The sequence below is a fragment of the Biomphalaria glabrata genome, chromosome 10 (genome assembly GCF_947242115.1).
Source record: "Biomphalaria glabrata chromosome 10, xgBioGlab47.1, whole genome shotgun sequence".
Taxonomy (NCBI): domain Eukaryota; kingdom Metazoa; phylum Mollusca; class Gastropoda; family Planorbidae; genus Biomphalaria; species Biomphalaria glabrata.
The window spans coordinates 36,318,693-36,343,128 of record NC_074720.1 but is presented as its reverse complement, the minus strand read 5'-3'; the positions used below and the strand labels follow the sequence as shown (position 1 = coordinate 36,343,128).

Here is a 24,436-nt window from a genome sequence, read left to right as displayed (position 1 = left end):
ATTATTTCCCATGTTGATTATCATTAATGATAAATTCTTGCAAAAATGGTGTATATACACTGCGTACTTAAAGTTTAAGAAATAAACTTTCGTTTTACAGAAAAGTGAAAAAAAAAGTTGTCATTGCATCAGAAACGTCTACAGTATCATAATAGCGGATTTTCACTTTCTTTTCTAGTTGTTGAAATCTACACGGGCCGAAAGAAGGACCGCACAAAATGAATAGCGTTTATTCACCTTTCAGGGTCGCTCAAAAGAAAAAATAGCATAGAGGGAGAGAATCAGACACACAGTAAAAAAAAACATATTGGGTGGGGTTCAGAAATAGGATCGTGCTTCCTGTTGCTTAGAATGTATAGTCTTGACATTCACTGCTTTAACGACTTCTGCAAAATAATGGGAGAGAGAGAGAGGGAGGGAGACAGAGAGACATAGAGAGAGACACAGAGAGAGTCAGAGATAGAGATAGAGACAGAGAGAGTTGTAGAGAGACAGAGAGATAGAAGGAGGGAGAGAGATGCATAGAGAGACAGTTGATAGAGAACAGAGAGAGACAGAGAGAGACAGAGAGGGAGACAGATAGAGAGTGAGAAAGAGAAATAGAGAGACAGACAGACAGAGAGAATAATATAATGCAGACTTATGTTCATTCCATGTAAATAAATTAAGACAAATGCGAATGAAAAAAATTCGTTTAATTTTTTTTTACATAAGACAAAATCAATTTGCATAAAATCTAAAAGTAAAAATAAACAAGTTTAATGTATTCAAAGTCTACTAACATTTCTCAGTCATTGTCAGACATACCAAATAGGGAGGGGGAAGGGGGGGTCAAGGAAAGTAAAAAAAAAAAGTATGACCAATACTTAAAAAACTGTTTGAAGTGCGATAACTCCAATGGAAGTAACATGCAGCCCTTGATTATTGAAAGTTAACTACAATACAACTTTTAAGTAATAAAACAAGCAAAAAAAAAATCTAAGAATTTAAACAATCTCAGTGTTCAGATAAAGTGAGCCAATTTGACAATGGGATTGTGTGGTGAATACAGAAGTAAATAATGACCCAACATCCAATGTAAGCCGGGAATTCTTCTATAGGTTAAAAAAATCTTTTAACAAAAAATGAGATGAAGATAGATCCAAAGTTGAAAATATAAAACTTGAGAACTCACACTCCTAACACACAATGACTTAATGTCAAAAATAAATTCACAGTAGTCTTCGAGAGAAGCTTGAAACACAATAACCAAGCTTCCCTCGTGTTTATAACCTTTCTAACTTTTTAAATAGATAGGAAAAGAACCAGACTCTTCTACTGGAAAGATCCCTTATTATGTTCAACTCCCTTGGCCAATTTGACTTCCATTGGAAATAACAGTAATTTTTCGAAAAGTAAACATGGTTGAAGACAACCTGGACACTTATTGGTCACGGTGACCTTCAAGTTGACCCATTCGACCAATAAGAAACGCTGGCTACTGATAAGATCAGCATATTATTGCAAACCATTTGCTATGGATGACTTCAGTTTACATCTTACAGCACGGCTGGCCCTGCTGACAGATTAATGAAACTTGTTTCGTACATACAGGCTAATGATTGACATAAAAAATCTTCACTATTTCTTTGTAAACAAAAAATGTTTGACATGTTTTGGATGTTCTTCAGAGTTGAAGCTAATTACTTCGTAGTCCAAACCTCCCGCAGGGCGACGGGGGATGGGAGCCGGCAGGGTTTGAACCAGGGACCATCGATAAATCTGAACGACAGTCCAGCGCGCAATCTGCAGACAGCCATCCAGATGTAGTTTGAATACACCAAATACGGCTAAGATTATAGTACTCACACACACAAAAAAAACGAATAATAAACTAAGATACTAATTTATATAAGTATAACCTGATCAAAATCTGTACGATATTTAGAGCTGTATTAATGCTTTGTTTGTCTTTTGGGATACATAAAGTATCTGTAATGGCCGCTCAGACTAGCAATTAGTTACTAAAATTAAGGAAGACTTTAGAACCGGTGAATTATTATAGGGGACAATACACGCCACGCTAATTCATTTAAGAACATTGTATTTCTTTTATTTCAACACACGCTCTATAGAAGTACTACCAGCAACAACAACAACAACAAAACAAAACAAAATCGTAACATTTTTCAAGTCTGTACACTCATATTATCTGTTGCATGTATTGCAAATAAATCATCAAATAAACAAAAGTATGGGTGCAGTTATAATGAATTGTAATTCGTTGGTAAACTATTGTAAACACCAATAAAAGAACAAAACTAACAAACAAAACAACACAAGACGTATCAACTCATATCAAATCTTAAAGTTGCATCCTGGTCCAATGTAAGAGACCAGTGGGAAGTAATAGAGAACAGTAACTCTGTCATTGCTATGTTCAGCAACACTTATTGCCCCTCGTAAAATATTGCAATTACATAATATTCGGATGCCTTGCAATATTTTATCATTGTTGAGTGATCAACTCGGGAAAAGCCGGGTTAAGGGCTAGTGATAAACATAAAGGATGAAGTGTTCTAGATAAATGATGGTGACGTCGGAATGCTGATTGCTGAAGACTCGCGATGACCTTTTCATTTGTTGACCTGGTTGTCAAACACGTTGGTCTCACACGATTGGTTGAGTTCAGTCGTCTGTGGAGACCAGGAAGACCAGCATTAGCATTTAGTTCATTCTTAATGGGCTTCTTTTAAATGATTAAAATTAAAATGAGAATTATAATGTGACAGAGTCATTGATTGAATACTTTGAGTATACTGCTGTCACAGATACAAGGTATCCATACAAAGAAGTCCCAAGGCCCAGCTACGAAAGGCTAAGTACACATGGCTTGGCTTGGCTACCTATGAAGGGGGCTCGAGGTTCGACACCCGACTCGAGCAGAGTTGTGTTTACTGAGCGCCTAAAGGCAGCACGGAAAAGCCTTCTCCCAGATACCCCCTCCACCCACTGATCCACAAATGAGATTGGACATAGGACCATAGCGTTCTGAGCATGCTATAAGCAGGAAGGTAGCGCTATATAAAAGATATAATTTAATTTTTTAAATTTAATTGTATCAATTAGTTTGGATTAGTTGCATTGCTCCATCTGTTCATTTCCTACACTTAGAAATCGGTGCGATAGAAATATTTTTACCTATTGTTTTTGTTTAGTTTTTTCCATACGCTATGATCTATCACATGTATGGACCAGGTGCGAAAAAGTGAAAAGGGGGGGGGGACAAGAAGATGGCATCTTTGTGAATGTTTATATGAACGTTTTTCAGTTTCATAATTCCATCAGGGCTCATGATTCCTCAACTTAACTCTTACCAACACATCTGTCAAGAGTGAGTTGATATAAATTTTGTAAAAACAGTATCGAGAGCTCTCCCTTTAAGAATGTGAAACAGACATTCCTAACTGGAGTACGCTAGATCCTAATCACTTCTTGTGGCGTGAAGCCGTGAATGTCGGAATTTCAAGATACGAGGAAAGAAGACTTATCAGTAAAGAACGAAATAAAAAGGTGAGGATATATATACGCTGAGCATCACAAGAAAATAGAGAAAGAAAGAAGATATATGTCAGATGATTGGCGCTTTAATAATTTGTGAAACTAGTCACTTAAAAAGAAAACTTAAGTCTTTAGTAATATTAAATTATAAAACGTATCAGTGCTGAGAATATACATTGGAACCAAATACCTAAAGCAACATGGCAAAAAAGAAAAAAGCAAAGAAGCAAAAGAAAAAGATTGATATTCAACAGAGGCGTAGCTAGCGAGGGGGAAAATCCCCCCCCCCCCCCGGACAGTCACTTGAGGGGGGCCCTCCGAATGTCTGTAATGTGTTTCACATTAAATATTACCCCATTATCTCATGTCATGATATCGAATGTCAAAATGCAGGGGCCCCAAGTCTTGTCTTACGTTAAGCCTTGGTGATGGTTTTAAAGGATTGTCTTCTATAAACCAAGACACACAAATTAATGTGTTTTGAGACGAAACTAACTCATTTGTTTTGTAAAGTAAGAATGGTAGAAGCACTATTTAAGCGACCAATGAGGAACTTCAATTTGTGTCCACTGACCGTCTTAGCCTTCCGTGTATTTTTATCCCACTTGTACATCCGGCTGGCCACGTCAACTATGATGGCCACACCGATGAAGACTCCTAGGACAATAAAGACACCGATCATGTTGGTCAGCTCCAGCTCCGGTGTGGTCTTTTGACTGATGGACCTGGATTTATCTTCTTCCGTGCAGTTCTTGCCTGTCTCCAGCCATCTGGACATAGAGAGGCGGTGGGGAGGGGTGTTCAAATGGAAATTTATTAATAGATTTATTTTAACAACTTACGGTAAATGAAAGTGTAGATGTTATGAGGAAAATAGCGGAGAGAGTACTACTAATAATAATCTCTATTATCCATAAGGAAATTTGTCTTAAGATTTGTGCATTACACCAAACAAAACATTATAACTTTATACAACCAAAATATACTTTCACACCAGACTCACTCATAATTTACATGCGAAATAGATAGTAAAGGAATGAGAGGGACAGAAGGAGATTATGTCATAGTAAGAGAAAGAAAGAAAGAAAGAGAGAGAGAGAGAGAGAGAGAGAGCAAGAGAGAAAAGACAAAATAGTGTACGAAAAAAAGAGAGCAAGAGAGGGAAGCAGTTGGAGAGTTTCAGAGAGGGAGATTTTGAAAGAAAGAGAAATTGAGACGAAGACAGAGACAGTAAGAGAAACAATGAAAGGGAAACCTGGGAGTGGGGTGGGGAAATGAAGAGAGAAATAGAGAGACTGACAATGAAGGAGATTGAAAGATTGGCAATACTGGCAGCGATAATATTGAAAAAAAAAGCAAGGTTACAAAGACAGTTTGTGTGGAAACGCAAACTCAATATTTATATACTGGATGGTCCGCTAAGGCAGCTAAAGAGGCAGGTTTCAATATTTTCAGAAAGGATATCAAAATAGTATGTGGTTATTGGTGTCTAGTGGTTCATGTGTTAATATTAAAAAAAACTACGTATTAATTTTTGTTTTAAATTATGTTACACTTATATGTATACTAAATAAAAAAATTCTCTTTAAAACAAAAGTAAACATTTATTTTTGTAAATGTAGTAGTTACTATGACAGAACTTATTTAACTTAGCAATACAATTGTAAAAAAATATTATTTTTTTCGACAAAATATAAAGCCGTTTGCATAAATGCGTAGGACACTATGGTGAATAGTCATCTCCCTTTCTAAATAGCCTATTAATAGTGAATAGTTGTAAAATGGTGTAATTTTATGAAAAAAATGCTTGCATACTTGATTCTGAAAAAATTTGATTTTTCTGTCTTTTCTCTCTTGCTCTCTCTCTCTCTCTCTCTTTCTTTCTTTCTTTCTCTTACTATGACATATTCTCCTGTATATTTTGGTTTTCTTTAGTTATAATGTTTTGTTTGGTTTAATGCAAAAATCGTAAGAAAAGAAAAAGTAGCCGTTGCATCAGAACTTCGAATGGTCTAAAATATTACGATGTCGGATTATCACTACCTTTTCTAGTTTACGAGATCTAAACGGGACGGACAGACGGATGGGCAGACATTCCACACAAAACTAATAGCGTCTTTTCCCCTTTCAGGGGCAGCTAAAAAAAGACATGGCAAAATGTTAATGGTTTAATAACGTTTCGTAAAGGTGGATTAAGTATTGACTATAGTAGGATGTCTCCAAAGTTGCTTAGTAACTAGCCTTCAAGGCTTCCTACAATACCTATACGTCGTAGTACCTATATTATTTTCTTTAAAAGTTTGTTATCTTTCTGAGAAGATGATCAATTGTTGTCTAAAACATCAAGTAGGTCAGGAAGAGATGACACAGCCATAATGGTTAAGCATCTCGATCCTTTGACATACTGGTAAAGGTTTGAAGCAACAGTAGCGAATAAACAAACTCCAGCAATTCATGATGTGCCCATGCAATCAACGCAAACATTTAAATATGGAAACTTGAAGCAAAAATAATTTAGCTCAGTGCAAGCTCTCACAAATCATAGAACAAATTAATCTTTGCTTTTTGTTTGTTGTTTAAATAGAGACGAGTGTATTTTATTAGATAAGATCAGATTAAATCTATGTCCAAAGTCAGAGACTTAATCTTCCCTCAAATCCGCTTACTTGCTCCTGAGGGTGTCAAGTACGCCCTCCTCCTTGAGTCTCAAAAGCGCTTGATTGATATCATCTAAATACGGCGCCCCTGGAAATAAATGTTTTCAATAGTTATTGTAATAAAAGCGTAGAAAATAATGTTTTTTATGTAATAATTTATCCCCCCCACTCCCCCCCCCCCAAAATGACATCATTTTAAAGGAATCATTATTACAAATATTTTATTTTATTAAACGAGAAACATAATTAATTTTCCTTTGATATATTAATTTAATATTTAAAAAAATACTATTATTTAAGAGCAATAACTGTAATAGGCTAGTTGTTTTAAACAATAGTAACAATATATTTCAAATAGCAAGATAATACAAACATTTTACCATGTAAAAGAGTAAAAAAAAAAAGTTTAAGCAAAATTTTTGAATTGATTTTACAATGAGAGATCGGGGCTTGAAGAGCTAGGAGAGTTGATGTGTCTGAGTGGTAAAGCGCTTGGCTTCTGAACCAGGATCCAGGGTTCAAATCCTGGTGAAGACTACGCCTTTTAATTTCGGGATCATTCGGCGTCTCTGAGTCCACACAGCTCTAATGGCTACCAGGACATCAGTTGGGGAAAAGTAAAGGCGGTTAGTCGTTGTGCTGGCCACATGACACACTCGTTAACCGTAGGCCATAGAAAAAAATGGCCTTTACTTACATCATCTGCCTTATAGATCGCAAGGTCTAAAACTTACTTTCTTTACTGAAGATCTAGGGTTTATTTAATATTGGGGAATTTTAGATTGGGAACAAGTGCATACATTAAAAAAAAAAAAAAACCTTTAGGAAATCCCAGACTAAAATCTTTGGTTTGAAAATTCTGTACTATACTCTCAATGCCGCAGTGCTGGTTGGCATAGTAACCATTGGTGACGCCGTCGGCTATGAATGCCATTGTGCCGGCCTTGACCCTGTTGATGATTTCTGTGGTGTTGTCCAGTAGAACCTTGTCCTCGTTCAGCTTTATAAAGGCCCATAGTCTTTCGTAGGGGTCTTCTTTTGTGTTCTGTGGACGTTGGATACAAACGAATAGTGAAAAAGAGGTAATGAAGTCTATGAATATAGCTGCAATTAAACAGAAAGAACTTGATCGTTATTCTAATTTGATATTATATGTATATATATAATTGACCCTCTTGTCGCCGTTCGTAGTCATTAAGAGTTGATTATTGCCTCAAGTACAGTGCAAATAATTACAAATGTCATTGGATAGGGTAACACTACCTGTAGGAACTCATGCAAGTCGCTCCCTCTCTCCACCCCATACATGAGTGAACTTTGACCTGCCAGGTCGTGGACGGTCTTGATGCGGTTGTCGATTTGCTGGAGGGTCAGGTGGGCCGCAAGGTTGGCGGTGTAGGCCGCCTCGATGATCAGCACGCAGAACCAGAAGAAGGCGATGATAGCTCTCATGGATGTAGTCTGTGGCGAGTAGTCAGTGGAACCCTAGGCATTGAGAGGAGGTTTACAGAACACATGCACCACTTCAGAAGTACAATAATATCAAGAAAATAATACTGTCTTTAAAGATAGAAAACTCTCTAACAAACTATATTAAGACATTAGCCATGTCTGCAAGTAAGACCTGAACACTGACGTATATAAATACTAGTTATTGTAAAGTAAAGTTCCCCTTTCAGGCGTTGCGATCTATAAGGCAGATGATGTAAAGGTCATCTGTTTCTGTGGCTCACGGTTATCGAGGGTGTCATGTGGCCATCCGCCTTTACTTTTCCCCAACTAATATCAGGTACCCATAGGAGCTGGGAGGACTCAGAGGCGCCCAAAGATCCCCTTAGCATTAGATACAGTATGGCTCAATTTGGGTTTAGTCACACTCAACTTTCCCAAAGGGAGAAGGGGGTGGTGGTGGCTAGCTCTAACGTAGTATACCTGAACCAGGGCCTACGACATGAAAGAATACTTTACTGAAATTTAATTTTAAATACAGTCGCACCACTGATCAATAAGAACAGACACTTAACTGGACCGAATCTTATTATAAATCGAATCCGTTTAATCGGACCAGCCAGTTATTACGACCAAAATGACAAAATCGGTTTCGACAGTATTCTTAACTCGAGAGCTTTGGAAATGATTAAAATCATAATTATCATAATAAATTTATAATAATAGAGTTTAATATTAGAATCATGAAAGTGATAGTAATTACAAAATGTAGAGCCTATATAAATATAGATTACCAATAAAAATGTTTTGAAGTTTGAATCATTTAATTTCAAGTTTAAAATATTTTTGCATTACTTCAAAAGTAATAATAAAACAATAGAGAGAGTTCAACCTCATAACATTCATTCGTCTCAGTCTTCAGATAACGATCTGGCTAGAGTTATCACCCTTTTAGTCGTCTTCAAATAGGTCTCTTCGCCTACCAATGTCTATAAAGCAATGGCTCTAATGACACTTATGTAGTGAGACCTGGGTGTTCTATATGAGTCCTCAACGCGTACATTTAAAAACTCCCTCGCTCCATAAAGAGCAAGACTACCTTACAAATAACCACGCTCGGATGTCGGCTGCTGTAGTGTGTAGAAGCAATTGGGTCAATACTTTACCAGTCGACAGCTTCGCCAGGTCGAGCACCTCTACCGTATGTGTCATTACCGAATGCCAAACGCGATTATTTTTTTTTTTTTGGGGGGGGGGGAGCAATTTTAAAAGAAGATATCGTAACAAAAGTGCTTCATAGACGACTTATAGACGTCAATCCAGGTACGATTTCGCACTCACTAGCATAGGGGAAAGCAGTTGGCAGCAGATGTTTTATGAAGACATCTGTAGAGCTCCCAAAAAGGACAAACAGTTGATTCCAAAACAAAAACAAAAAACTTGTCAAAGACAGGAGAAGATTCAGGCTTCAACTGGGTGGACTGCACTCATTCTTAATATTCAGAATCAAAGACAATGTCTTATTGTTATTATGATAAACAAGTCAGTTGTTTTTTTCTATCCATTACTTCATACAACAACAAATATCATAATGTCATGTTTACATTTTATATGAACTAAACAGACAAAATACTGATCCTACTGAAAAGTAATCAGATGCCACAACCCTGGTCTAAGATAGAGTAGAATTCAAACAGCACAATATCCGACAGAGATGAACATTAATGTTAAAATTGAAGCCCTCATGGCTCCATGAATTAAGTGGAATGGTAGTTCTATCTTAATTTCCTAGAGAATGATTGTTCTATCCTATTTACCTGGATAATTTGTTCTATCCTATTTACCTGGTGAATGATTGTTCTCTCCTATTTACCTGGTGGATAATTTGTTCTATCCTATTTACCTGGTGAATGATTGTTCTCTCCTATTTACCTGGTGGATAATTTGTTCTATCCTATTTACCTGGTGGATAATTTGTTCTATCCTATTTACCTGGTGGATAATTTGTTCTATCCTATTTACCTGGAGAATGATTGTTCTCTCCTATTTACCTGGTGGATAATTTGTTCTATCCTATTTACCTGGTGAATGATTGTTCTCTCCTATTTACCTGGTGAATGATTGTTCTGTGCTATTTACCCTGAGGATGATTGTTCTATCCTATTTACCTGGTGAATGATTGTTCTCTCCTATTTACCTGGTGGATAATTTGTTCTATCCTATTTACCTGGTGGATAATTTGTTCTATCCTATTTACCTGGTGGATAATTTGTTCTCTCCTATTTACCTGGTGAATGATTGTTCTGTGCTATTTACCCGGAGGATAATTTGTTCTATCCTATTTACCCGGAGGATAATTTGTTCTATCCTATTTACCTGGTGGATAATTTGTTCTCTCCTATTTACCTGGTGAATGATTGTTCTGTGCTATTTACCCGGAGGATAATTTGTTCTATCCTATTTACCCGGAGGATAATTTGTTCTATCCTATTTACCTGGTGAATGATTGTTCTATCCTATTTACCTGGTGAATGATTGTTCTATCCTATTTACCTGGTGAATGATTGTTCTGTGCTATTTACCCGGAGGATGATTGTTCTATCCTATTTACCTGGAGGATGATTGTTCTCTCCTATTTACCTGGAGAATGATTGTTCTATCCTATTTACCTGGAGAATGATTACTCTATCCATTTTACCTGGAGAATGATTGTTCTCTCCTATTTACCTGGAGAGTGATTGTTCTCTCCTATTTACCTTTAGGATGATTGTTCTGTCCTATTTACCTGGAGGATGATTGTCCTCTCCTATTTACCCAGTGTATGATTGTTCTCTCCTATTTACCTGGAGGATGATGTTCAGACTGTACCACAAACTTTCCTTCAGGTCAAAGCGCTGGACGTTTCCTTCTTGGGTTGGGTCAAAGCGACTCATGACGTACAGAGCGAGACCAGCCACCATGATGAAGAGGAGAATCATGGCCCATAACTCTGGAAATATAAAACCACTCAAATCTAGACATTGTTACATATTGAGAGAAAGAGAGAGAGAGAGAGAGAGAGAGAGAAAGAGAGATACAAAAATAGGATATATAGAATATAAAAATAATTAAGATTTATATATATATATATAAAGAAAGAGAGAGAACTGCAATAAATTATAAATATTTGCATGTGTGTAGAAATGTAATTGCCAACATCAGTGTAATGAGAGTAATATAACAGTATTTAATTGCCGTATTAACTTCCAGAAGGTTATAGTCTATTGCCGTATGTATGACAATTTCACCATGAGTGTTTGTTTCGCTTTCAGAAATAATATTATTTAGATGAATTCATTTTACTTGAATGCATAAATTGTTTGATGTTCTTTCCTTTACTTCCATAGAAAGAACTAAAAATAATAATAATCAAACAAAGGTAATCGATGAAGTTGTTCTTCTCACCTCTACAAAGTACAATTAACAAAGTTGTTTCCCTTACCGCCGAAGAACGGAGAATGCAACTGATTAAACAAATTTCTTCCCTTGTTTTCAGAGAAAGGACCTAGAAACGGTTTTAAACGAAGTTGAGTCCCTTACGAAACCTCTAGAGTAGTCTAGTGAACGGACGATGCAACAATAATAAACGAAGTTGTTTCCCTTACCTTCAGAGATAATACCTAGAAACTGTAATAAATAAAGTTGTTCCCCTTAGTTTTAGAAAAAAAAAAGTTGTTTCCCTTACCTCCGGAGAAAGGACCTAGAAACTGGAAGTAGTTGGTGGTGCTGTCCGCTTTTTTGATGAGTATACTGGCCTGGGAGGACATGACTGTGTACGAGAATGAGATCAGCTTTTCTCTTTCAGCGGTCACTTCCAGAGCACCAATGGCCATACTGGCATTCTGGGAAAGCAGAAATAATATCATCGCATCTTTTTTTTTGCTAAATATTGTAACACAGTGATGCCCAAGCTATGGCCAGAGGGTCTCACCCAGCCCTTAAAGCGGTGCTGTACAGCCCGTTGAGACCTCTGCCCAAAGTGAGACAGCAGAGAATCCTTTTCATCGGTCTTCACGATGCGTCTTGCGACATTTGTGTTGGAATAAAGGTGGCCCTCGCGCAGAAAAAGATAGGGCACTACTGATGTTTAGCAACTAGAAAAAAAAAAATTAAAAAAATCTAAAATCTATTTATCTAGATTCTAGATTATGACGTTGCTTACTCCTGACACCAGAGCGTTGACCATCCCATTCGTTTTCACCTTGACGTCATCATCCTCTGTCTCGTAGAGTTCAAACTCGTAGCGCGTGTTCTCGGAGATCTTCTGGATCAGGTCGTAGCTGAAGCCGCTGTACGTGTTGTCTGGGCCGATCATAATGAACGGGTCTTGCTAGAGATAAAAAAACAAAGAAAGATCATTTTTAATTAATAAAGTGATTGGTCCTAAACAAAACTTTTTACTTTGACCAGTTCATTAAATTTTTTTTTTCGTTTTAACTATTCTTCTAACATATTGGATAAATTGACAGGAGAAGGGCATTATTAAAAAAAATAATTAATAAACTTACACTTTAAACACAAAATAATATGTATAAAGGTTTCTCTATAGATGTTGGAACATGCAGATAATCAACTGACCCCACCTGCTGAGTAGCCACTCGAAGTTTAATCTTCTTCATCTCAAGGGGTTCTGCTAAAACAGCTCGGGTTTGGTTAAATTGGCTCAAGGTGACGTCTGCAGTGCCATTGATAAACACAACCTGACCTATTTCCTGTAGACCAAGTTACAAAGATGTGAAGATTATGGTTTCTTATCATTAGAAAAGAAGATGGTTACTTTCTACGCGTGTTCCTATGTCAATATAATCATGCATGTTAACCAATGAACTTATTCCTTCTATTAATTGATTTTCCTGGCTGACTTAGGTAACCCATTCCATGCTCTAATAGCACTAGGAAAAAAGGAGTATTTGTCCTAGCATATGGAACAAAGAATTTGCTTTTTCTTTGTGTCTTTCTGAGTATTTTGTTAACTTTTGCTTTTGTCTTTGAACAACTAAAACACATAAGAATATTTGTGTTAAAATAAATAGATGAGATTAATGTGATGAAGCGTATTTAGATGTTCTCACGTTATCAGCTGTAATGTGTTTAATTCATATCTTAATGAATGAAGTTATGCACTTTTAATTCCAAGTGATAAATACACATTAAGAAGATCCCTATGCAACCCAAATCGTTAAAAACACACACATAATCAATGCTTTAAAAAATTGATCAGCTTCGTAAAGTTCTGTGTAAAAAAAACAACCGGAAAAGCGCTGTAGCCCGCAAGCAAGGAGCTGGGCAATCTTTGAACCTTATTATAGATTAGTTTAGAGGGTTGGGGCGTAAATATTCACTAGATTTGAGAAACGTCAACATTGGACTGTTTTCCCTATTTATACGGATTAAACCTGAGTTTATATTTCATACATGAATCTCTAGCGTGATTCCCCTTGTTTTCTTTGCCTTGTGTGGCTTAAGTTTTCATTCAGGCTAAACTTGTAAGCACAAATTATAAGCACGTTAAGTCATTACAACAACGGTCTACACTTCAAGGTCAACATCGCAAACACCAACAGCCTTGACTGACTCCCCAAAAGGGTCTACTGCAAATTTATTTTTTGTTCGCGTCCCTGTAATGGCTGGGAAATCAAACTTTGTGTTTAAAAAGCTTCCACCCAACTCTAATGGGTGCCTGATAATGGACCTCAATCACCAATCATAAACAAACAACATTTAGCCACGTGGTGCTCTATCTCTTCTATATAACTTACAATCTCATGTTTAATACATGATGGTTGTCACGTGGCAGTTTTTTTTTTCGTTGTTTTATCAATAAGATCACGTGACTAAATGTTGTTTGTTAACGGTTGGTGAATGAGGTCCATTGCTTGATATGAGTACTATGTTTGTTACAGTCTTACAAAATGTATCAACCGTGAATCATAAAGGGGAAATTTATGTTTTATTTTTGGTTAGTCTCTTATTGTTTCTGAGACCAAAAAATGTTACCTACACCAAAGCACAACGATTGCTATTAACGACATATATAAGCGCCCACCTGTTTAGTATAGCCGATGTAGCGTAGGATGTCTATAGTGAAGTTGGTTCGTCCTTTAGAGCTCTTGTCCCAAATGTACTGACCCAAAGCGCCATTGTATGGACTTGTCTGTGGAGACAGAATGGGTTATAATTAGACAGAAGACGCGTGAAATTAATGAAAGAATTGGAAGAGGGGAAACAACTGTTCTCGACTTCAATTTTTTCATTGTAAAAATAGCGAGCAGTGCTTCCCCTACAAGTCAAAGATTGCTTAAAAAGTAAATATAGTTTTATTTCTTAAATCTCCGTGAGGGCAATTTGTTTTACTCTTGTTGGTTATGACATTCGAAAGTAAAAAATGTGTTGCTTCCCTTTTACTTCTTCTCATAGTCATGGCAAATGTCTTTTGATTTCCTGTAGTCTTTTTGGGGCAAGCTTGAGAATTAGGTCATTATCTTATTTTATCTAATAAGTTACAGACGTCACTTCAAAAGTGAAAATAATTAAAGTCCTAGGCATTTCAAGTGTCAATCTAGTCATGCATGTTAATCAGTGATTTTTACTGCAATGTCATTGGTTTTCTTGGCTGATTCATGGAACCAATTCCATTCTCTAATGGCACCAGGGAAGAAGGAGCACTCGTACGAATTTCTCCTATCAATTTGAATAGAACCTACTTTTAAACATGTGTGTTACAGAAGAAAAACAAAAAACAAACAAAAAATACCTAGATCTTTAGCATTGTGAAGAAAAGTTAGATAGCAATTCCTCTGTAATGCTTAAGATAAATTTGTCTTAGATCTAGTTAGTTTTTCAAAACATGCTTCTGCATTTGGGATTGGAAAATTCAAAGTTAAATAGTTTACCCTTACCTAGTGAAGATTTTCACCACTCAAAGTTTACCAGAGTAATCTGCGCTTTTAAAAAAAAAATCCGCTTGCGTTCTTTAAGCAATAAAATTAATACGAGACATAAAAGAAGAAAAACCGATATGAAGAAATGGGTTGGCGATATAAGGAAACCTTTAAAAAAAAACACATGAAAATGCAAAGCTGAAGAGATGAAGTGGACAAAAGAAATAAGGGCAAGGACGCCATATTCAAATCACTGTTGCGTGCTAATCAATACAAATTATTTGGTCCTACAAGCTAGCTAGGGAATTAGTTTCTATAGGGCTGAAAAAGTTCACAATAATTATTATAGATCTACGGATTATTTTCATACTTTGTTTAACAATACTTCCATATGCTAGACACCAGTTACACCAAGAAAAGCTTGCTTTAAATAGATTTGCATCCATTTGTGAAGATCTCCACAATGCAGCATGCTCTTTGTTTGTAGGAAATAATTGTCTCTTTGTTTGTAGGAAATAATAGTGCTCTTTGTAGGAAATAATAATGCTTTTTGTTTGTAGTAAATAATAGTGCTCTTTGTTTGTAGTAAATAATAGTTCTCTTTGTTTGTAGTAAATAATAGTGCTCTTTGTTTGTAGTAAATAATAGTGCTCTTTTTTTGTAGGAAATAATAGTGCTCTTTGTTTGTAGTAAATAATAGTGCTCTTTGTTTGTAGGAAATAATAGTGCTCTTTGTAGGAAATAATAATGCTTTTTGTTTGTAGGAAATAATAGTGCTCTTTGTTTGTAGTAAATAATAGTGCTCTTTGTTTGTAGTAAATAATAGTGCTCTTTGTTTGTAGGAAATAATAGTGCTCTTTGTTTGTAGTAAATAATAGTGCTCTTTGTTTGTTGTAAATAATAGTGCTCTTTGTTTGTAGTAAATAATAGTGTTCTTTGTTTGTAGTAAATAATAGTGCTCTTTGTTTGTAGTAAATAATAGTGCTCTTTGTAGGAAATAATAATGCATTTTGTTTGTAGGAAATAATAATGCTCTTTGTTTGTAGGAAATAATAGTGCTCTTTGTTTGTAGGAAATAATAGTGCTTTTTGTTTGTAGGAAATAATAATGCTTTTTGTTTGTAGGAAATAATAATGCTTTTTGTTTGTAGGAAATAATAATGCTTTTTGTTTGTAGTAAATAATAGTGCTCTTTGTTTGTAGTAAATAATAGTGCTCTTTGTTTGTAGGAAAAAATAATGCTTTTTGTTTGTAGGAAAAAATAATGCTCTTTGTTTGTAGGAAAAAATAATGCTCTTTGTTTGTAGGAAATAATAATGCTTTTTGTTTGTTGGAAATAATAATGCTCTTTGTTTGTAGGAAATAATAGTGCTCTTTGTTTGTAGGAAATAATAATGCTCTTTGTAGGAAATAATAATGCTCTTTGTAGGAAATAATAATGCTCTTTGTAGGAAATAATAATGCTCTTTGTAGGAAATAATAATGCTCTTTGTAGGAAATAATAATGCTCTTTTATGACTCTTTTAGGCTAAATTCCACAACAATAAGGTTAATAAATTAATAAGCAAACAATCCCTTGGCCGATGGATTTTAAAGTTGAATAGAGGAATTGTAGTATAAAAGAAAAGATTGATTTCATGTATATCTAATTATTTACTGGCATTGGAAGTTTAATCGCGGAACGTCTTCAAAACCCCTTTACGCCTCTTTGCCAAGTGTTACAAGGCTGAGTTGTAGGATTGCAAGGATTTAATTATAAGACTTGCGTCATTACTAAATATTGTTGTAAACCTGTTTCCCATTACAAGCCAATTTTTTTCCCCACGTGGGAACTAGAAGAGCTTTGTTTGTGCTGGAGTGTGTAAATGACCTGAGTTAGTGTGTTAATATGTAAGAGACCTTGCTTTGATCTCTTGACTGAGAGATTGAGGATTATTTTTCTTTTACTGTGTTGTGGATGTGTATTCGATTTGGAATATTGTAGATATATTTCTTTTACATGGATTATTGATTCATTGATACTGGCATAGAGATAGCTGCGACACAGGAAGCGGTGAGTTTGTTTATTTTGTTTGGTCCAGTACCACGTCATAATAGTATAGTGTAACAATACAAAAAATATATATTTTAAAATAAGTATTAGTTTTTAACCATCATATGAAGATGGTATACAACTGGTTCCATCATGCTGTTTTTAGATTTGAACATCCCGTCACTTTAACCAACACGCATTACGATTATATTATATTATAGATCTGATAGCAATGTAAAGCACTAATAATCATTCACAACCAATTAGACTCTATTGAGAGACACGCCATTCTCATCCATGGTGTTAGTAGGTCACGGTACCAATCACCATGCGCATGCGCGACATTCTCTCTTACAGGGCCAACCGTGTTTTTTAACTGCCAGGTGAAAGCCTCGGCCGAGACGATGTGGTCATCCAGCAGACGTTCCCTGTTGCAGCCTGGGGCCTCCTTCCACAGGATGTGTCTCAGGAGCCCAACCACATCGATGGCCGTGGCCAGGTCCAAGCGAGACATGGTGACATTGTGTAGATCTACCACATCTGAAATAGATATAAAGTTTCTATCAATTAATCAATCAATCAATCAATCAATCTATCTATCTATCTATCTATCTATCTATCTATCTATCTGTCTGTCTGTCTGTCTATTTGAGATTTTCAAGATAATTTAACAATGTCAAGGATGCTAAAGTGAACTTCAAAACTGCCAATTAAAAAATAAGTTACAAAGGCAAGGCCTACAAAAAATGAGTTTGCAGTACTATAAAGTGCACAAGCTATAAAGTGCACAAACTATAAAGTGCACAAGCTTTATCATTTAAAATTTTTAAAAATATAGCCTAACAACAGTTCCTTCATTATACACACCGGACACGCCATAAAACTGGCTATTTCAAGGTTTCTCGCCATTACTAAAAAATCACCACATTCCATCTGTCTTTATTGCTATAGCAACTATTTCTAAATAAAACATTGAGAACTAAAGTTCATCTGATACACAGGATGCTGGAAGTGCTGACCTGAAATGTTTTGAGGTATTTTTTCTTCACGCAGTAATTGCAGTCCGTACAGAGTCCCACTCCAAGTCGTGTTCTCACTTAGGAAGTCTTCAAAATCCTAATAAAAATAAAGTAATATGTTTTAAAAATAATCTTTCTACTGGAACCAATTTTATTTCTGTATTTTTAATAATATATATGTATCACAATTACATTCTATAGTGGATCCGCAGCAGTTACTATAAATCCTATTTATCTCCTACTAAAGATCTTGGGGGAATGTAATGATGATTTGGTGATGGAAATGTGTGGGTACCCACGTACATTTGCGTTTGTGGGATATATACATGTATATTTTTTTGTATTACAGTAGTGGTTCTCCCATTGCAATAGTATTTATATAAAATAAATGTTCAGCTTGTATTAGGATGCATTTCTATGTGTTCTTGGGTAGTTACCTAATGTGTTGGACTGCGCCCTCAGAAGTCCTCGACACCCTGTCTTGTTATGTTATGTTATGTACAAGATAATTGTGTGCATATATCAATGTTTGCTTATGTGGATGCTGCCATGCATGTATTGGTGTGTATTTACCTTTATTCTTGGTTTGTTACCCCTTAGTTGTTGATTTGCTAATCCTTGTATTATTTTTCTGTCTCTGATTGCTTCAATATTTATTTAGTATATCCTTGCTTTAAAATTATAATTTTTACTCTGTGGCATTTTACGTCTCGAGAGACGATCTTTTCCCTTTGCAACTTCTTGTGTGACTAAAGAGGCCAATCCTAGATACACAGCTGCGATCGCAGGTTGGGCGTATATAATCACCAGGCGCCGTTGCATTTTCACCCTTCACCCTAATTTTGTAAGATAAGGGTTGTCCAAAGAAATGAAGGTGTTACATGGACAAGAATTTTTTTTTTAATTTCCTTGGTGTGAGATTTATAATCCCGGTTGGAGTGGCTCGTGGCGCTTTATATGTACTGGGGACTATTAAAATAAATAATTAAATATGTATACATTGCTCACAGATACTGCATTTAATCTTTTCAGTCTGTGGTAATTGTAACAGAACTCCAGGACCTCTCGGTGTCAACTGGTGGAGATTAGTTGTCCCGGGACTTTAATGGGAAAAAATTATCGCCAGACCAGACATACTGGAATGCATAATCAATCTTAGATTATATCTAGTCCTCTATGTTCCTCATGAGCTCACTACAATGCTGTGTGTCCTCATTCGTGGGTTGACGACAAGTTAACATCTGGAAACCGGTACCGGTTTCTCTACAAGTGATTTGGGTAAGCGGTCATAGTAATAAAGTTCCTTTGTACCTTTCAACCCGTTTTTCAATGGCGTGGGACTTATAACTGAGTGATGTACATGTGCTAAAATACAAATATGATTACATAATTGTTGCATTCTATCGAGCCTAACAAAATTACCGTATCTGTAAATTGGATACACTCAACAGTTTGCTATTTACTGTCAACTACTAATAAGAATTCGCTAAAAATTCAGAAGTTGAAAATCTTAAGACACCGATAGGATTGACATTTTCTTTCTTTCCATGACCATTTTGGACAGATGGTGTCAAATATCTGGCCATCGATTAACGAGGGCATTATGTGGCCAGCACAACGATCAAGCTTTAATCTTCCTTGCAAATGTCATTAGGTTTGGATGGATTCAGGGTCATGTGTGTGCGCGCTCGTGTGTGTGTATGCGGTATCGTAGTCTTTAGTGGTAGAAGATATAAGAAATAAATCCTTTTTAATCTTTAAAAAGGTTACTATTTGCCATCTCATCTATTGATGTGGTCTTCGCTGGAATGAATGCATCTATATAGCAGTACACACACAAACACACACACTCCCCCACAACCCCCCCCCCCCAAACACACTCACACACACACACAAAACATGCACACTCGTGATTGAAACTGTTACAGTTTTTAAAAACTGACATACGTTTAGATCTGGAGAGCAGATGTTACACTTTGAACTTTCTAATGATTTCTATTGATGTAGACCTTCAAACGATGTGTTACATTCAGCGTTTTTTTTAAATTCTAACCTTCTTAGTACCAAGTACCAAGCCATAAAATGTCCTTACATTGCCCCCCCCCCCCATAAAACTAAAAGTAATGCCTGCTGAACACAAAGTGATGACTTAAATTGAAAGCTGTCCATGAGTGCATATCCGTTAGATTCCTACAGGACAGGAAGTGGACCACATGTTGATAACAGACGACCTAAAAAGTACAATTTCTCATTTACTTTAAGCTACTGCAAGCTCCTTGCTACAAGAAGCCAACGCTTTCGTTGTCGTTGTCAGAGAGTTTCAGCTTCTGTTTCTTAACATTATTTCTTACTGACTATTTCCAGTTGTACGTTATGTAATGATACTGAGGAACACTAAAAGGTGAGACAGGTACTTACAGGGTAGGTGACGAACCAGTCTATTTTATCGTGCAGCAGGTGAATCTGTTGGGCCTGGAGAGTAGAAGGAAAACAGTTCTATTCTCTTAAGAGGTCATGACCTAATGGTGTAGAACACCTTGTTTAAATTATGAAATTGAAGAGAGAGAGAGAGAGAGAGAGAGGGGGGGGGGAAGAGAAGAAAGAAAATAAAAAAGACAGAGTGAGAGATAGAAGCTGTCATACTAAATATAATAAGTAATATAAACAGAATGAATATTGTCTGAGTTATGGCGAGACGTCAGACAGCTCTACAGACATTATTGTGATGTTGAATGGGAGAGGGGAGAAGACATGATAAAATAAAAGTATGCAAAGGGATATAACTCCTTAAACACGGACGCTTTTACCAATACATAAGTTAACTCCCTTTAGTTTTTGTTTCCTTCACACTAAACATTGTGTTTTTAAATTTAAGCTCTCTCTCCCTCTAAATCACACACACACGCGCAAACATACAAACCTCAAGTGTTCTCTCTTCACACACAGACCTATTACTATTACGATTGCAGACCATTAGATACCACCAAAGTCCAGCCATGTGATTGCGAGAGAGACAGAATTCCTATTCTGTTTAAACATTTTGTAGTAGAAGATAACAGTTCATGTAGGACTGAAACAACACGGTGGATTAAGTCACAGAAGACAATTTAAAAAAAAAAGACTATTTTTTAAAGTCACACAGACTTATATAGGGTCGATATAAAATTTGACCCGAATAAAGGTAAATTATTGAAGCCTACACCAAGAGGTGTTTAGTGGTCAATGCGAAAGATAGAACTATTGATTTGTTGTCTGCAGTGTCTTTATGGCCTGGCCGCCAAGATACGAGGTGATGGAGATAGATAATAAACTTCAGATAGTTCAGCCTCTTGGTTCGACGATTGAGAATTTGTAAAATCTAGCTTTTTGTTTAGTTACTGTTGGATAAAGAGCCTCTGAGACATGGGGCCTACACTCAGGTGAAAATGTTGATACAATTGGAATGCTAGATATATCGAGAAAGCCTTTCTTCAAAAGGCATTGGAAAGTGGAGTAATAGAACATGATGAACAATATGAGCATTTGTGGTATTTTTTTCATAGGTTCGGTACCATATAAAATTTGGCGAAGTGGAAACGAGGCTTCAGCTACGAAACAACATTCGCAATTTAAATTCACATTGTGAATTGCAATATTAGTCTACTAAAATGTTTTTAGACAAGATTACAAAGAGAGTTTGTGTTACACAAACTCAGAGGCGGCCCCCGTCGAAGTCGGATCCCTGTCGGATCTGCATATTCGCAAATAATATTCAAGAGGTGATTTAATTTTGATGTAAAATGTTTTACACGTTTCGGATGTTCCTTCAGAGTTGAAGATAATTACTTCCTAGTCCAAACCTCCAGCAGGACGACGGGGGATGGGAGCGGGCAGGGTTTGAACCCTGGGCCATCCATAAATCTGAACGACAGTCCAGCGCGCAAACCGCACGACCAGGCAGCCATCCGATGGTCAAAAGTAATAATGTTTCAAACATTCATTTGCCGTAAATTTAAATTTAAATTTAATAAAAAAATAGTAGATTAGTTTTAGTATATTAAAACATTACAATATTGATCAAAACGTTTGGAAATGAAAATCTACACTTTTTTTTTACACTTTAAGTTTAGAAATTGAAATTCTACATCTTAATTTAGTCTATTTTAGTCTAAACTAGATTCTAGATCTAGACTCTAAAATAATTTTAATTAGAATATAAATCCAGATCTAGATATACTGTAATAAAAATCTAGATCTAGTTTAAAAAATCTAGATTAGATCTAAATCAAGATATCATTCCTTTTTTAAACGCGAGTCACATAACGAGGCTTAATAAACATTACTATACAGAGTTCTTTTTTTCATTTCATTTGAAGAATTAATTCCATATAACGTCAGAGGGAAAAAAAAACACTACGTCACACGGCCTAGCTAGACTAAAAATCGCCTTCATCTATAAGAGCCATTTATCGAGTGTTCATAGACTTTGGTGCACCGAGTGCGTTCTTTAAGCATTTCATTTAAAGAATTCATTCCATATGACGTCAAAGGAAAAAAAACACTACGTCACACGGCCTAGCTAGAATAAAAATCGCCTTCATCATTACGAGCCTTTTATCGAGTGTTCATAGACATTGGTGCACCGAGTGCGTTCTTTTAGCATTTCATTTAAAGAATTCATTCCATATGACGTCAAAGGAAAAAAAACACTACGTCACAAGGCCTAGCTAGACTAAAAATCACCTTTATCAACACGAGCCATTTCTCGAGTGTTCATTGACATTGGTGCACCGAGTGCGTTCTTTTAGCATTTCACTTAAAGAATTCATTCCATGTGACGTCAAAGGGAAAAAAAACACTACGTCACACGGCTTAGTTAGACTAAAATATGTTTTCATTAATACAAGCAATTTTTTCGAGGGTTAATAGACATTGGTGCACCGAGTGCGTTCTTTTAACATTACATTTAAAGAGTCCATTCATATGACGTCAAAGAAAAAAAATTCCATTACCTCACAATAGGCTAGTACCGGTACCATAAAAAAAATGTCTTTATTTACACGAGATATTTAACGAGGGTTCATAGACATTGGTGCACTGAGTTCTAATAGATATTATTTAATAAAAAGGATCAAAGCCACATTGTTTTTGCGTTTTGTCTGTCAGTCGGTCTGTCCGTTATCTTGATATAAAAAAAACAACTAAAAGTTATTAAAAATTGATTAACCTTTATTTTACGTTTCAAAACATCGCAATAATTTTTAGGTATGAACACAATTGAAAAGTTTATATAATAGATTGTTCCGGATGTTTGTATAAATAGTAAAAGAAAAAGAGAATTTCAGATAAATGTAATACCGTTAATTAAATTTTTTGGATGGTCTCGTATAAAAATTAGATGTACTACAGCCACGTGGAGAGATTTTCATACCTTACTTTGGTGTTTGGATTCTGTTTTCCTTAAAAATCGGAACATAATATTAACGATAATTAGATTTTTTAATGTTTTAGGTAGAAAGTTAAATGTACTGTAAGAGAGTAGTGAGTTAAAATATTTTTCATAAAAATCCGTAAAAACATTATTTCGTAAATGAGAAGATTATTTGTTTATTAATTAAAAGAGGGAGTTCAAACAATTATTTGGCGTTAGTAGATTTTTAAATAAATTCGGAAATTTCTGGCGACGATTTGTAAGAAACAAAATCCGGAACTTTCTTTATCGATTACAAAACTTCTATGTTATGTTTTACAAGAAAATTAAATGTCTAAAAAGTAATTTTCAGTAATCAATTCTAGTAAATTACTTTTTTTAAAAGCCTTATGCGATTTCAAACAATCATTAGGCATAATTCATGTTTTATAAAACAATATCCGGAACATTTTTACACTTAATGAAATATAAGTCAGTATAGAGATTATGATTTAGCATTAATATGCTATTTACATAAAAAACGGAACAACATATTATTGATAATGTGTTATTGCAACGTTTAAGCATGGAAATTGAATGTAATATAAATTAGAAGAGCAAACAAACATTTGTTGGCGTTGATTAGTTTTGCACAAAAAAATCCGGAACAATCAATTTTAGATACTTAAAACTATTGAGATGTTATGGGAGGAACATTAAAGGGTAAATCAGATTTTCAATAGCTTTTAGAGTTCTAGTTTTTTAAATCTAATCGTGACGGACAGACCGACCAACAGACAAAACGCACAAAAATAAGCTTCTTTTATTCGGATGGGGGCACTAAACAAAAAATAAATAAAATCTGATTTTTTAAAAAAGTTTAAGGAATTGGTTTAGCACCTGATCATGTTGCGACGTTACGCTACTGCACGAAAATCGCTGCATAAAAAGTTCATTTAAAAAAATGTGCGTGATATTTACATACAAAGTGCATTATTAGCCTTTATAAACAAACAGAAATGTTTTCTTTTAATTTTAGCAGCTAGTTGACCAGAAAAAACGTCTTTTACTATTATTTGTATTTGTTGTAAACATTGCCTGTACATTTTAAAAATATATTTGACTCAGTGATACTGAAAATACACAAAAATTGTCCATCTTTGTTAGCATATTGTAACATTGCCTCCCTTACATTTACGTAATTGTTTTAGAATTGGTGTATTTTTATGAAAAAATCGCTTGCATAATTAATTTTATAAATTAAACGGTTTGCTTTTAGAAAACCAAAAGTAGCCGTTGCACCTAAACTTTTCAAGCCGGATTTAATGATGAAATAATATTTTTCATATCTCTTCTAGTTTTCGAGATCTGAGTGTGACAGACGGACAGACGGACAGACGGACATTTTGCACAAACCTAATAGCGGCTTTT

At 35.5% G+C, this 24,436-nt stretch overlaps 1 protein-coding gene across 2 annotated transcripts in view; it reads right to left on the bottom strand.

The window, feature by feature from the left end:
- Positions 1 to 680: 680 nt before the first annotated feature.
- LOC106066541 (glutamate receptor ionotropic, kainate 2-like) overlaps positions 681 to 24,436 on the bottom strand; it is a 144,200-nt gene continuing 120,444 nt past the window's right edge. The window contains exons 8-20 of one of the 2 annotated variants that reach the window (XM_056043314.1): positions 20,035 to 20,088; positions 17,617 to 17,713; positions 16,953 to 17,137; positions 13,732 to 13,839; positions 12,269 to 12,397; positions 11,848 to 12,015; positions 11,371 to 11,527; positions 10,490 to 10,635; positions 7,461 to 7,682; positions 7,017 to 7,242; positions 6,207 to 6,285; positions 4,115 to 4,310; positions 681 to 2,675 (exon numbers count right to left, since the gene is read on the bottom strand). In XM_056043314.1, coding sequence (XP_055899289.1) covers positions 2,616 to 2,675; positions 4,115 to 4,310; positions 6,207 to 6,285; positions 7,017 to 7,242; positions 7,461 to 7,682; positions 10,490 to 10,635; positions 11,371 to 11,527; positions 11,848 to 12,015; positions 12,269 to 12,397; positions 13,732 to 13,839; positions 16,953 to 17,137; positions 17,617 to 17,713; positions 20,035 to 20,088 — 1,827 coding nt within the window. In that variant the 3' untranslated portion in view covers positions 681 to 2,615. The remainder of the gene's footprint in view (positions 2,676 to 4,114; positions 4,311 to 6,206; positions 6,286 to 7,016; positions 7,243 to 7,460; positions 7,683 to 10,489; positions 10,636 to 11,370; positions 11,528 to 11,847; positions 12,016 to 12,268; positions 12,398 to 13,731; positions 13,840 to 16,952; positions 17,138 to 17,616; positions 17,714 to 20,034; positions 20,089 to 24,436) is intronic. The other variant, XM_056043315.1, reaches the window with a different exon arrangement.